Source organism: Dreissena polymorpha, chromosome 8 (genome assembly GCF_020536995.1).
Source record: "Dreissena polymorpha isolate Duluth1 chromosome 8, UMN_Dpol_1.0, whole genome shotgun sequence".
Lineage (NCBI taxonomy): Eukaryota > Metazoa > Mollusca > Bivalvia > Myida > Dreissenidae > Dreissena > Dreissena polymorpha.
In genome coordinates this window covers 73914687-73927471 of record NC_068362.1, presented here as the reverse complement: position 1 = coordinate 73927471, position 12785 = coordinate 73914687, and the positions used below count along the sequence as shown (strand labels likewise).

The window sequence follows — 12785 nt, the reverse complement described above, 5'->3', positions numbered from 1 at the left end:
TTTTTCCCTCATAACTATTTGTCAATTTTTTTTTTTTCAATTTGATCAAAACATGCATATATTTCTGGATCAGATTAGCGTGTCATTTTTGGATATTGATAATTCTCACCAATTCTTATTCCAATTAAGTAGTTATAAATTCACAGTGGCAATGGTTGTTTGTAAATATTAGTACTAATTGTATATTGACAAATGGATGATGATGAGTCATTTAATTTCAATCAGTTTCAACACTCCTGCCTTTCAGTCTCAGAAAATACTCACATTGCCAAATCCTCTCCATCAATGACAAGCCAGTGGAGATCACGATTGTGTTAGTTAATTTGAGACACGGAATCTCAGCGGTGTTTTGAGCCGAATATTTCAGAATCTGTCACCACCTGCGCTATAAAATGTGATAGTATACTCTTCACAATGTCTTTTCCCGACGGTTTGGGTCTCATACCGAATTGTAAAATATTGGGTGCGCACGCCGTTTATGATAGTTTCCTTACCCGACAGCGTTTAACAGAGAACCTTTTCCCGAACTTATTTTGGCTGAAGTAACTTTAAATTGACACCGGCCTATAGAAACTAACTGAAAAAATTATGGCCGCACTAAAGGTTGCAATACACTAATTATAATTAAAAGCGGTACGGCGGAAAACGGAACAACTAAAATGACGAAGAATCAATTTCAATTCGTTTTCCATTTTCATAATCGTTTTCTGTACGATTGATTTTTAATTTCAATTCGTTTTCTGTCAAATATAAATCTTAAAAACGATAAAACGAACCTTATCTGTTGCCCTGGAGTAAAGTATTGCCCATGGTTTTAAGCAGTTTTCTTACCACCAAATGTAAGGTGAAAAGAATTGAAACAAGTCTATATTAAAAGGCATCCTAAATTACAAGCATATTTCCAAAGGGAAGCTATGTAATTACCTTATTTACTTTACAATAAGCGAACGCCAATTATATGTTTGGATTTGATTTATGTACGTAAGCGTAGGGAACACACCATATGAATGGTAAATTACAGATATTGCATTTTTTGGAAACAGATAACAAATAACATCACAATACATCCTTCCAAATTCAACGTATTTGAGTAATTTTCTATTTTTAGTGACATTGATGTTTACACCACATGTCACAAATTCAATCTCTCTCTCATGCTCAGCATTTATCCTACATAAACACAGCCTTTCAGCACAAAATCTTCATCATTACTGAAGTTATTGACTATAAACATTCATTTAATATAGTTTAAGCAGACATGACCTTGACCTAGATCCAATTATGCTTTAAGTTAAATGAAGGTCATTGTTATGGACTTTGGTATATGACCTCGCATGATGATCCTCAAAACATATTTGGAGTTTCTATTAAATATCTGGAGGAGACACTTACCAGTTGCAAGCAAACCTTTACCTACCTTACATCTTACAACTTGCAAGCAAACCTGAATATGACTTTTTTTAGTACAAAAAGGGGCATACAACTGTCTTATAGCTGTTCACCGTTATAAGACAGTAAATATTCATTGATGGTAATATAGAGGCGTAACACATCCATGTTACACAGAATTTTTAAATAATAAAATTGAATACATGCAATAAGAGAACACAGGTGTCAATAGAGCAAAGATGTCCCTGCATTCCACTTTTGTCTCAAAACTCAACTTATGTAAAAAACGAGCAGCTTAAGGGTCAAATTTGACCTTTGACCTGAAAGTGTGACCTTGACCTTATAGGTAGGGGGCGATTTTTACATCTGATACATCACCTTATGGTGGTTTACAATTGTGCAAAGTTATTCCAAAATCAACCAATAAATGATACTGTAATAGCAAAGAAAAGAATTTTCATTGTAAATTTGACCCTTTAATTCTTAGTGTGACCTTGAATTGTGAAGTAAGAAGACAGGTGTTAAATGCGCTATCACCAAAAATGAGGTCGGCATCAGAAAGCATTTCTGAAAAAAAAAATCAGGAAAAGTATTATTTTTAATAAGTCCAAGGCCAAAACAATCAACATACATGTACCATATATTCACCAAAATAATAGATAAAGATCATGACGGATGGATGGACAGTGCAACTGCTATATGTCCCCCTACTTAGGGCAAAATAAACAGTGACATGAAGATGTTGCAGGTAAACCTAAACCACAGCATAAACAAGATGCAAATGCAGACATTTGGGTGAGTAATACAGCTTGGACCAGTTTAAGCTCAAAACGCCAACAGAGTCATACCAGGAGGTCAAAGGTCATCAAGACAAAACACAACAATGAAGATGAAAACTGTACATAGCTTCCTGATGTTTAATAATAAATGCATTGTAGAAACATCATTAACCCTTTCTCCCTCAGAAGCAAAGTGAAAACGACTATATCCCTTTGCATGCTGGGAAATTTGTCTTCTGCTAAAATGTCGTCTGCTGAATTTCTAAAATTAGCATTTTCTTCGATTTTTTTCAAAGAATACTATCAGAATAGCAAACAGTTTGGATCCTGATGAGACGCCACGTTCTGTGGCGTCTCATCTGGATCCAAACTGTTTGCAAAGGCCTTCAAAATTCGGTTCCCGCACTGAAAGGGATGTGCAAAAAGCATAAAACCAGAAAAGACTGCAAATAAGACAGACGGTCAGTGCAAGCACTATATGCCCTCCTTTGGGGGCATACAAATAATTATCTTAAAATTAAAATAAAAGACAACAGTCAAGCCCCACTGTTACACACCGCTCAGAGTGATCATTGAGGTTGAAGATCAGTTTCAAGATCACTATAACCGTTGCCATGGCAAGTCCCTCCCACACCGGCAGATACTTGAATTTAAAAGAGGGCCTGAACTCGAAGCTTTGTTGAAACATCACATAGACATTCATGGCGTAGCCGTGAACCTCAGCTGATAAAAAAAAGAAGAAAATATTACAAATAAACAAACAAAAGACACAAGAAAGTTTCAAACTATCAAACTATATATACAAGGACAAATGATCAAAGGATATTAGAATGTTAAAACAAACTTACACAACTGTAATAAAACAAGGGCTGTTTGTAAAACATGCATGCCCCCCATATGGGCTCTTCGTTGTAGTGACAGCCATTGCGTGAATATGTTTTTTGTCACTGTGACCTTGACCTTTGACATAGTGACCTGAAAATCAATAGGGGTCATCTGCGAGTCATGATCAATGTACCTATTAAGTTTCATGATCCTAGCCATAAGCGTTCTTGAGTTATCATCCGGAAACCATTTTACTATTTCGGGTCACCGTGACCTTGACCTTTGACCTAGTGACCTGAAAATCAATAGGGGTCATCTGCGAGTCATGATCAATCTACCTATCAAGTTTCATGATCCTAGGAATAAGCGTTCTTGAGTTATCATCCGGAAACCATTTACTATTTTGGGTCACCGTGACCTTGAGCTTTGACCTAGTGACTTGAAAATCAATAGAGGTCATCTTCGAGTCATGATCAATGTACATATGAAGTTTCATGATCCTAGCCCCAAGCGTTCTTGAATTATCATCCGGAAACCACCTGGTGGACGGACCGACAGACAGAATGACATACCGACCGACATGTGCAAAGCAATATACCCCCTCTTCTTCGAAGGGGGGCATAATAAATACAAATGTAACAATGTCCAAGCTACAAGCTATAAAAAATATAACAAAAATGGTACAAGCACAAACAAAAGAATGTTTTAATCAAAGAAAACATTTTTTTTACAAACCAAACAAACAAATATGCAATAAAGCAACAAACAAGAATATTCAAAATTAAGAGACACGTGTCCATATGCCTCCACATTCTAATTTTAAGATAAACTCTGCTTTTGTGTAAAACAAGCTCTTAATAGTCTAATTGAATATTTGACCTCCAAGTTTGACTGTGACCTTTGAGGTCATAAGGTTATAATGCAACAATAAATTGCCTTATGGTGGTCTTCTATGGTAGATTACTGTCAAAGTTACAGTCTGGCCAAGCTGTATTATGGCCAAGTTTGACCCATGACCTCTAAGACCGACCTACACTGACCCATGACCTCTAAGACCGACCTTGACCTTACATTTAGGGAGATAGGTGTAACATGTGAAAAGTTGTAACATGTGACAAGTTGTAATAATTATTTCCATTTGTGTCAAATTGTATCGAAATCAAACAAAAATATGGCAAAATTATGGCTGAGAGATTTGACATGCGGTCAGGCAGACATCAATAAGTTCTAAGTGCCTGGTTAGGATAAGCAGCAGGCTCAGTATTGCACTTGACCTCAATTTTATGCTAATTAACTTTCAGAATTTGGTGACAATCACCTAAAAACTGCATGAGTAAGAGAAAGAGAGAACGAAAAATTGAAAACATACAGACAGTATTACGGGCATTGCAGAAACTATATGCCTTCCTTTGAAATGTCACAAACAAAATGTGTAATGTAGTGAAATATGTAATGAAAAGGACAATAACTCTTTGAAAACTAATTGCAGTGAAACAACCTGACAATATATGCATGTCCACCATATGGTGATGGTCAATATATATTCAGGTCATTAGGTCCCCAGAACTTGCACCAAAACAAAGCACTGGATGGAGCGTGAAAATGGTGTAGAAAAATAATCATTGAATCAAAATTCTGCTTGCTACCCCGAAAAATATGAACATAGCAATTTTCTATGTTTGCTTTCCCCTATTTGAGAGCAAAATAATATGGAGACCTTTACCAGGTAAATCCAGCTGCATGACGTATTTGTGCACAAGCAATTTGAAAGGGAATTCTGGGAAGTCATCGAGCCCCAAGAAGAAGGCAATCCGGCCAACCTCAACACGGAATGTACCTTGGAAGGGGACTTCTCCCTGCAATACACGTGTGACAGCTAAATATGTGTGACATGTTTTACAACTAATTATAAGCCTCGTTCTGGAAAAACTGGGCTTATTGCATGTGCACAGTGTGACCCTGGAACAGCCTGCACAGGCTTATCAGGGACAACACTTTCCGTTTTAACAGGATTTTTGTTAAACTAAAATTTCCATAAATGTGAAAGTGTCGTCTCATGATAAGCCTGTGCAGACTGCACAGGCTTATTTGTGATGACACTTTATGCATGCATGAAGCCGAGTTTCCACAGAGTAAGGCTCAAATGAATAATGTTTTAAATCCTGGTATTGTCTGAAAGTATATTTGAGTTGTATTCTGAGAAAACTGGGCATGATGCATGTGCGTAAAGTGTCGTCCCAGATTAGCCTGTGCAGTCTGCACAGGCTAATTAGGGACGACACTATCCGCCTAAAGTGGATTTTGGCTAAGAAGAGACTCCACTTAAACCAAAAATGTCAAAAAATCGTAAAGTGTCGTCCCTGATTAGCCTGTGCGGACTGCACAGGTTAATCTGGGACAACACTTTACGCACAAGCATTATGCCCAGTTTTCTCAGAACGTGACTCATTTGTATAAAATTTTGTTATCTTCTTATACTGGTTTGTGTAACACCTGATACTTGAACAGATACCATTATTTGTATAACATTCCAACCTCATACAGCAGCCAGTCAAAGGAATTGATCAAATTGACTGCTAGAGCAGGTTTATATTTTTGGATGATCGATCAGCTGATTCTGATTTAAAGAAACAAACATGAAAAGCTTAGAGACCCTTCTTTGTACATGATCATCACTTTCATGCAAACAACAAGAAGCTTAGCACAACTTATCTTAAACAAGCAAATTCATTGAATTGATATCCACCGCCAATATGCTTCTGGACACAAAAGTGTTATATTTGACACTCAAAAAGTCATTTGTTCAAGATACAAAGGGCCACAACTCCATTATTAACAGATGGTGTACAATGCCATTTGGCGTGCATCATCCTCTTATCCACACATATATATATATATATACTCATACCAAGTTTCAATGAAATCCGCCAAAGCACTTCCAAGATATGGCTCTGGACACAAAACTGCCGGACAGACGAAAGAAAACGGACAACGCCAAAACAATATCCCTCCGCCTATGTCGGGAGATCATAAGTAAAATGTTTTATAAAGTAGATGTTTTATACCAGATGTAAGGATACTGAGAAGACTCTTTGATAACCCAATGGAGGGTGCAGTCTGGTACTTAATTTAACAGATTTTGTCTTTTTCAGCAAAACAAACATTTTCATTGATATATTCATGAGGAATAAATGTAAAATTCTCTAAACAAAGGAGCATTTACAGCATTAACAAATCTGCCCAAAATAAGAAAGTTAAACAATAGAATGCTACCATTGTAGACAACACATAGACTACGCTATTCTTTATATCACAAATAGACTGTCTATTGTTTATACCATTCCAAACAGCCTCCAGTCTGCATTGCAGAAATGCATTTCCTCTGGTATGAGGAATACAGCCTTCGTGTAGGGAACTGCTTCAGACCGGATCCACCTGGAACATTGGGGAATATTTGCCAACTTAATTCAAGAGTTGATTAGTTATGTTCTGAACCTGGAACATTTGGGAAATATTTGCCAACTTAATTCAAGAGTTCATTGCTTATGTTCTGAACATTACATATTCAGCTATTGTATACTATGGTGACAACCTTTGCAGTTTCCAAAGATAAATGATTTTCATTCAGTAGTGCTTAATACAATTTCCATTTATATAATTTACCGTACTATTCTAGCATATTGATAACATTATCACCATTCAGAATGGCCTTTCTCGATAAATTAAATACTGCTACTGCGCCACCCACCCTTCTTGTGGATCGCTTGTACAATGACTGTTAAGAAAAGTGACCATGATAGGAGGTTGTGATAGGTATTACATGTTGATGGCATCAAACTGAAACAATTTAATGCTAAAACAAGAGATGTGTTTGTCAGAAACACAATGCCCCCTACTGCGCTGCTTTGAAGCCTTATATTTGACCTTTGATCTTGAAGGATGACCTTGACCTTTCACCACTCAAAATGTGCAGCTACATGAGATACACATGCATGCCAAATATCAAGTTACTATCTTCAATAATGCAAAAGTAATTGCAAAACTTAAACCTTGTTATTGCAAAACTTTTACCAAGGTTAGTTTTGAGACACACATATACAATAACCGACGGACGGACGGATGGACCGACCGACAGACAGACAGACAGGCCAAAAACAATATACCCCCTCACTTCGAAAGAAGGGGGCATAAAAAAGAACACAGCTGGTAATTGTTTACATGTCTTACAGAACTAATTTTGATTTCATTCATACATTCTCAATTCCAGTAAAGCAATTGTCCGTAGCTAGCATGATTTTGTGCCCATAGGACCAGTCACCTGTTTAGATAAGCCATGCTTGCATAGTAGCATGTGAGCAGCTTGGCTTGCTGCTTTAAACACTCAGAAATTGTAAAAAAGGGCAAGCAATGTTAAGTAAACAAACAAACCTTATGACATCCGCTACTGTGACCAGTGGATTCGTGTACATGAGCCCAAGATAGCAGACGCTGATTGTGGTAATCATCTTTATCTTGTACACACTCTTGTGTGCCAAGACAGGCTGAAACCGCACATATTAATAATCAAAGACATCCTCAAACTAGCATTTAACCCTTTGAGTGCTGGAACCGAATTTAAAAGGCCTTTGCAAACAGTTTGGATCCAGATGAGACACCACAGAATGTGGCGTCTCATCAGGATCCAAACTGTTTGCTATTCTGATAGTATTCTTTGAAAAAAATGAAAGAAAATGCTAATTTTAGAAATTCAGCAGAAGACATTTTAGCAGACGACAAATTTCCCAGCATACAAAGGGTTAAGCCTTTCCCTCTCAGAAGTGTTAATGGCTACATGCAACGAGCCTAGAACCAGAACACAGAAGTGTTAATGGCTACATGCAACGAGCCTAGAACCGGAACAGCCTATGCGTAACTAGCAGCCTGTTCAGAGTTTATGCTGTATGCTGCTAATCAGTATACATGTATTTAGGTTGGAAATGAAGCCTTTTAAACTTAGTTTAATTTGATTTTCTAATGTCTACATATGCATCAAATTGCATAACAAAGTGGTAAAAGGTTAAACTGATACTGACACATCTGATACTGAACTGACACTTATCCTTGTTGATATCCATACTCCCATTGAAGTTTGATGTTGATATCTGATCTAGTTTATGAGATATAGCCCTGAAATGTTTTGAGACAGATTGACCGGCTGACGGACGGACATACAACGCCAATTCTATATCCCTCTGGCAGGGGATAAAAACAGCTAATCAGCAGAACAGTAAGTTCAATTGATAAATGTCCGCGCACACAGGGGTTAATCTATGGCCATTTGCAACAATTTTGCAAAAGTGGCAACCATTTTTTTCAAGTGACAAATTTTATTGCTGGCATCATTATTGTTAACTGTGCTAATCTCTACTGCATGGAATATCATTTGGTATATTACTGGAGCATAAAAGGTCACCACTGTGCACACAAAAAGGCCCCAAAATAAACAATAACAATGTTATATTTCAATACCAGGAAATTTCATGGTGACAACTTTTTATGAGCCAGTGAAAACCCTGGCCACTACAGCAGAACTCTTACCCGTCCTGTTTGCCAGTATCTGTCTGTGTCCCCTGGCCACTACAGCAGAACTCTTACCCGTCCTGTTTGCCAGTATCTGTCTGTGTCCCCTGGCCACTACAGCAGAACTCTTACCCGTCCTGTTTGCCAGTATCTGTCTGTGTCCCCTGGCCACTACAGCAGAACTCTTACCCGTCCTGTTTGCCAGTATCTGTCTGTGTCCCCTGGCCACTACAGCAGAACTCTTACCCGTCCTGTTTGCCAGTATCTGTCTGTGTCCCCTGGCCACTACAGCAGAACTCTTACCCGTCCTGTTTGCCAGTATCTGTCTGTGTCCCCTGGCCACTACAGCAGAACTCTTACCCGTCCTGTTTGCCAGTATCTGTCTGTGTCCCCTGGCCACTACAGCAGAACTCTTACCCGTCCTGTTTGCCAGTATCTGTCTGTGTCCGAATCCTCTCCAGTGCTCCAATCTTCGTCAGATGTGGCCGCTGTCTTCTCGAGTGGGTTTTCATCCTCGTCAAATTCTTCGCCTTCTAACGCCTCATTCATGATGTCTCTCTCCTAGAAAACAAATAGATTTTCTCTTATTGTGTCTTATTGTAGTGGAATGATTGAATTAATATTTTCATTTTTTTAAATAGGATATAATTTGAATTCAAATTGTAAAAGAGCCAATTTTGACTTTGTATGCATTAAAGTTTTATGTATAAATGATGCCCTCTGCTAAAACCAAGAACAATTAATGACCTTATTGGCACAAACCACTATTACATGATAGAATGATTCAGATTGTGTGCAGACAGCTGATATTTCTTAATTAGATATGCATTAAATATTAAACAAGCAATTACACTTTGTTTATCAGCATCCTTTTTTGCGGCTCCCATTGTCCTTTTTCTTCTCCGACGGCCAAGTACATTTTTAACTCTCGGTTTATCAGTCGTGCCTTTGAATTTTTCTCTGAAATGACTCTCTTAGCTGTTCTGTGCAACTCAAGATATCATTAGAACAAATTTTCTGAACAAATTTCATGAAGGGTGAACTATAAATGTAACTTTTAGAGTGCTAACAAGGTTTTACTATTATAGCCATATAAGGAACCCCCCCCCCTGCTGGCAATGTTTTTCAACAGATTGGAACTATTTTCGAACTCAATCGAAATATCATTAGAACAAATATTCTGACCAAGTTTCATGATGATTGGACAATAAATGTTACTTTTAGAGTGAAAACAAGTTTTCACTATAGCCATATAAAAAGGAAAAATGCACCGTCCCCCTCGTTGCTATGTTTCCAACCAGCGTAAACCATTTTAAAACTCGTCCTAGATATCATTGGGACAAATCTTCTGACCAAGTTTCATTAAGATCAGACAATAAATGTGGACTCTTACTTGTTAACAAGGTTTTACTACAGCCATATAAGGAAAAATGCCCCAACCCCTGGCGGCCATGTTTTTCAACCAACTGCAACCATTTCCGAACTATTAGATACCTCATATAACTGCTCCAGGTGATGAAACAAAATTTAACGGAAACAACAGAATAATTTAAAATTATTAAATCATTGCACTTAACAATTTTATTCATTTAAAATTATGAGTATTGATCAATGAAGTTGCATTTTCAGCATGCGTCTTTGTCATTTAGGTCTTTTGCTCCCTCCTTTTGCAGTGTTCTTTTATATTTCAATTCTGTGACAAAAAGTTTGAAAAATGTAATATCGCCAATCTTTGAACATGTCCCTTTAAAACATGGTTCTGTAGTTTAACACAGATATTTGATTGATTCTGGATATGTTTTTTTTCCAGGCTGTTTTAGCGTGGCGCGGTGCCATGCCCTTTTTTGTAGCGCCACGCTGCCCCTTTTCAAAGACATCTAGCGCCACGCTTCCCTTTCCAAAGGCTGCCGCTCTGCCCTTTCATGAGCACCCGATGTTTTCCGCCCTTATTGATAACATCTTAATTGCCCCTTGACCAAACTTCTAAGCCGGATAGTATCAGATTATGGCCCCAAGGCAGCGAAGATTCGCGCGGTTGTGAATTCAGGGATTTTTTTTGCCAGATTTTATAGTTGAAATTCAGCTATATTTTTCGGCTATATTCCCATTTGCAAAAAGTATACTTTTTTCCCCAAATTTGCTAAAAAATTCCCAATTGGGAAAAAAATGCAAATGACATTCGGCTGTTTCGCTTTTTAACCAAATGATCCAGTCTCGCACAGGTTTTAGACTATACCTCCATTTGAATAACGTCAGCATTATTTGTGTGCAAAATATGCTCCGTGTTGTTAAGGTTCTAATTATATTTGAAATGAAAGTCAAGCGTTTTGTGATTCGGCTGAATGGAAAACAAAGATGTCGCGCATTCAAAATATTACGTGAAAAAGATTCCTAAGCAAAACCCTGGCTGCAAAACGAAAACTGTTGATTTTAGTAAGCAAGCATCATTAAATAAACAAACATCGTCAAGAAGTACAAGTCTTCCCATTGAAACTCCTTCCATTGTAAATGATAGTAATTTAATAACAAGTGACTCTTTTGAATTGTCATCGTTGATTTCCGAGAGCAAAGTGCTGACTGATATTCAACATTTTGAAAGCAGTAGTTCAGTAGAAGAAGATGAAGCGCCTCCTAATAAAATGGGGCCTTATGTGACTGAAGACTTTGTGTGAGCTTATTATTCGGAAAACTGTTGATCATGGTGGTGTTTGTGATTAAAGATGCTGAACTCATTCATTTAGTTTTAAATCCCAATTTATTTTCCCAATTTAATGAAAATGCCCATAAAACTCCCAATTTAAAAGCCATGGGCTATCTTCCCCAAAAGCTGAAAAAAGCCCTGTGAATTAGTCATGCTTGAATAACCCCGTGTCAATATCAATCGATAATGTAAGAGGCTATGTTAAACCAAGCGCACTTATCGGTCAGTGATGTGTACTCCTCCACAATAAAATTGTGGACTGTTCTTTCGGAGACTTTTGATGAAAAACTCAGTGGTATCCTCGTGGAACTTGTGCATTTTATGCATAATTCAGTTATATCAAAACATATTTTTGTACGCATATTTCATTTAAAAACACAAACAAATTAATTATTTATTGTTATCATCTTTACGATAATTTATTAATTTATTGAAATAATAACTGAGACTGTATACTAATTAAACAAAATGCGATTCGCGTATTAGGCGGACGTATTGTAAAATTTTACTTTGATATGCGCACCTGTCACTTACATCATGATTTTTACAAGATGGCGGACATACAGAATTAAATTGTGACTCAACAAAATGGCAAATAACGTTGTAAACCATCAAATGAACAATGTAGATCATACATTTAGAAGTAATTAATGAAATGTCTGTGAAATGTCTGTGATAATTAACTCTGCATAAAAATGTTTTAGATAGCAACAACATATTTATTTGTAATCTACTCATTGGATGTATGTCACGGAAACGAGTGTTTGCATATTGTTAGCGATCAGTTTACTCGCAATGTTAAACATCTGACAAGATTATCGTAAGAAAATGTGATAAGACAAATGGTTTCATTTATATGTTAGTGCATCTGTGTATAATTAGATTCATATGCATATATTGCTTTATTATGTTTGTCGTGCTGTACAGTGTATTGAAATAGCATGGAACAAGGTAAATATATTAATATAAATAAAAGTAAGTTAAATACATCAATTACCATTAAATGTGCTTGTTTATATTTTGTTTTTTTCCACAACTGCCTCTGATGTGATTACATGTTACATGTTTCTCTCTAATTCAGGTCTTCACAGAACATTTTTTGCCCTTTTTTGCCTAAACTGCGTGCTGAAATGCCCTTTTTTAAAGTAATGCGCCATGCCCCTTTGCCTTCCTGGGAAAAACACTATGGATGTAAGACCAACTGGTTCTAAATGTCAGTATCCCGAGTTAACCCTACCCACTCAGAAGCAAAATGAAAATGGCTATGTGCATCAAAACTCGCAGACTGTTCAGGTTTTATGCTGTTTGCTGCTCATTGGTACCTAGGGGTTGGAACGCGGACGGCGAGCTGGCTATGACAATACCTCCGAAAACAGCTGAGCTAAAAATCAGTTACCTTTGTCGATCATATCTCTGAAGTGGCTCACAAGGTGTAGAATGGTCTGTGAAGGCAAGGTCGAGTTTGTGCAGGTAATTTGCCCAGATCTTGAACACAACATCCTGTACAGAAAATAAACACTCACTGGAGTGGA

At 37.3% G+C, this 12785-nt stretch overlaps 1 protein-coding gene across 19 annotated transcripts in view; it reads right to left on the bottom strand.

Annotated features, from left to right (window-relative positions):
* The window catches only part of LOC127841979 (TATA box-binding protein-associated factor RNA polymerase I subunit B-like), a 49410-nt gene that overhangs the window by 15586 nt on the left and 21039 nt on the right, over positions 1 to 12785 (bottom strand). For all 19 annotated transcript variants that reach the window (XM_052371216.1, XM_052371212.1, XM_052371211.1 and 16 more), the window contains 7 exons: positions 12650 to 12753; positions 9404 to 9512; positions 8970 to 9113; positions 7422 to 7534; positions 6332 to 6428; positions 4717 to 4849; positions 2726 to 2891 (listed from right to left, as the gene is read on the bottom strand). In XM_052371216.1, the coding sequence (XP_052227176.1) occupies positions 2726 to 2891; positions 4717 to 4849; positions 6332 to 6428; positions 7422 to 7534; positions 8970 to 9113; positions 9404 to 9512; positions 12650 to 12753 (866 nt within the window). The remainder of the gene's footprint in view (positions 1 to 2725; positions 2892 to 4716; positions 4850 to 6331; positions 6429 to 7421; positions 7535 to 8969; positions 9114 to 9403; positions 9513 to 12649; positions 12754 to 12785) is intronic.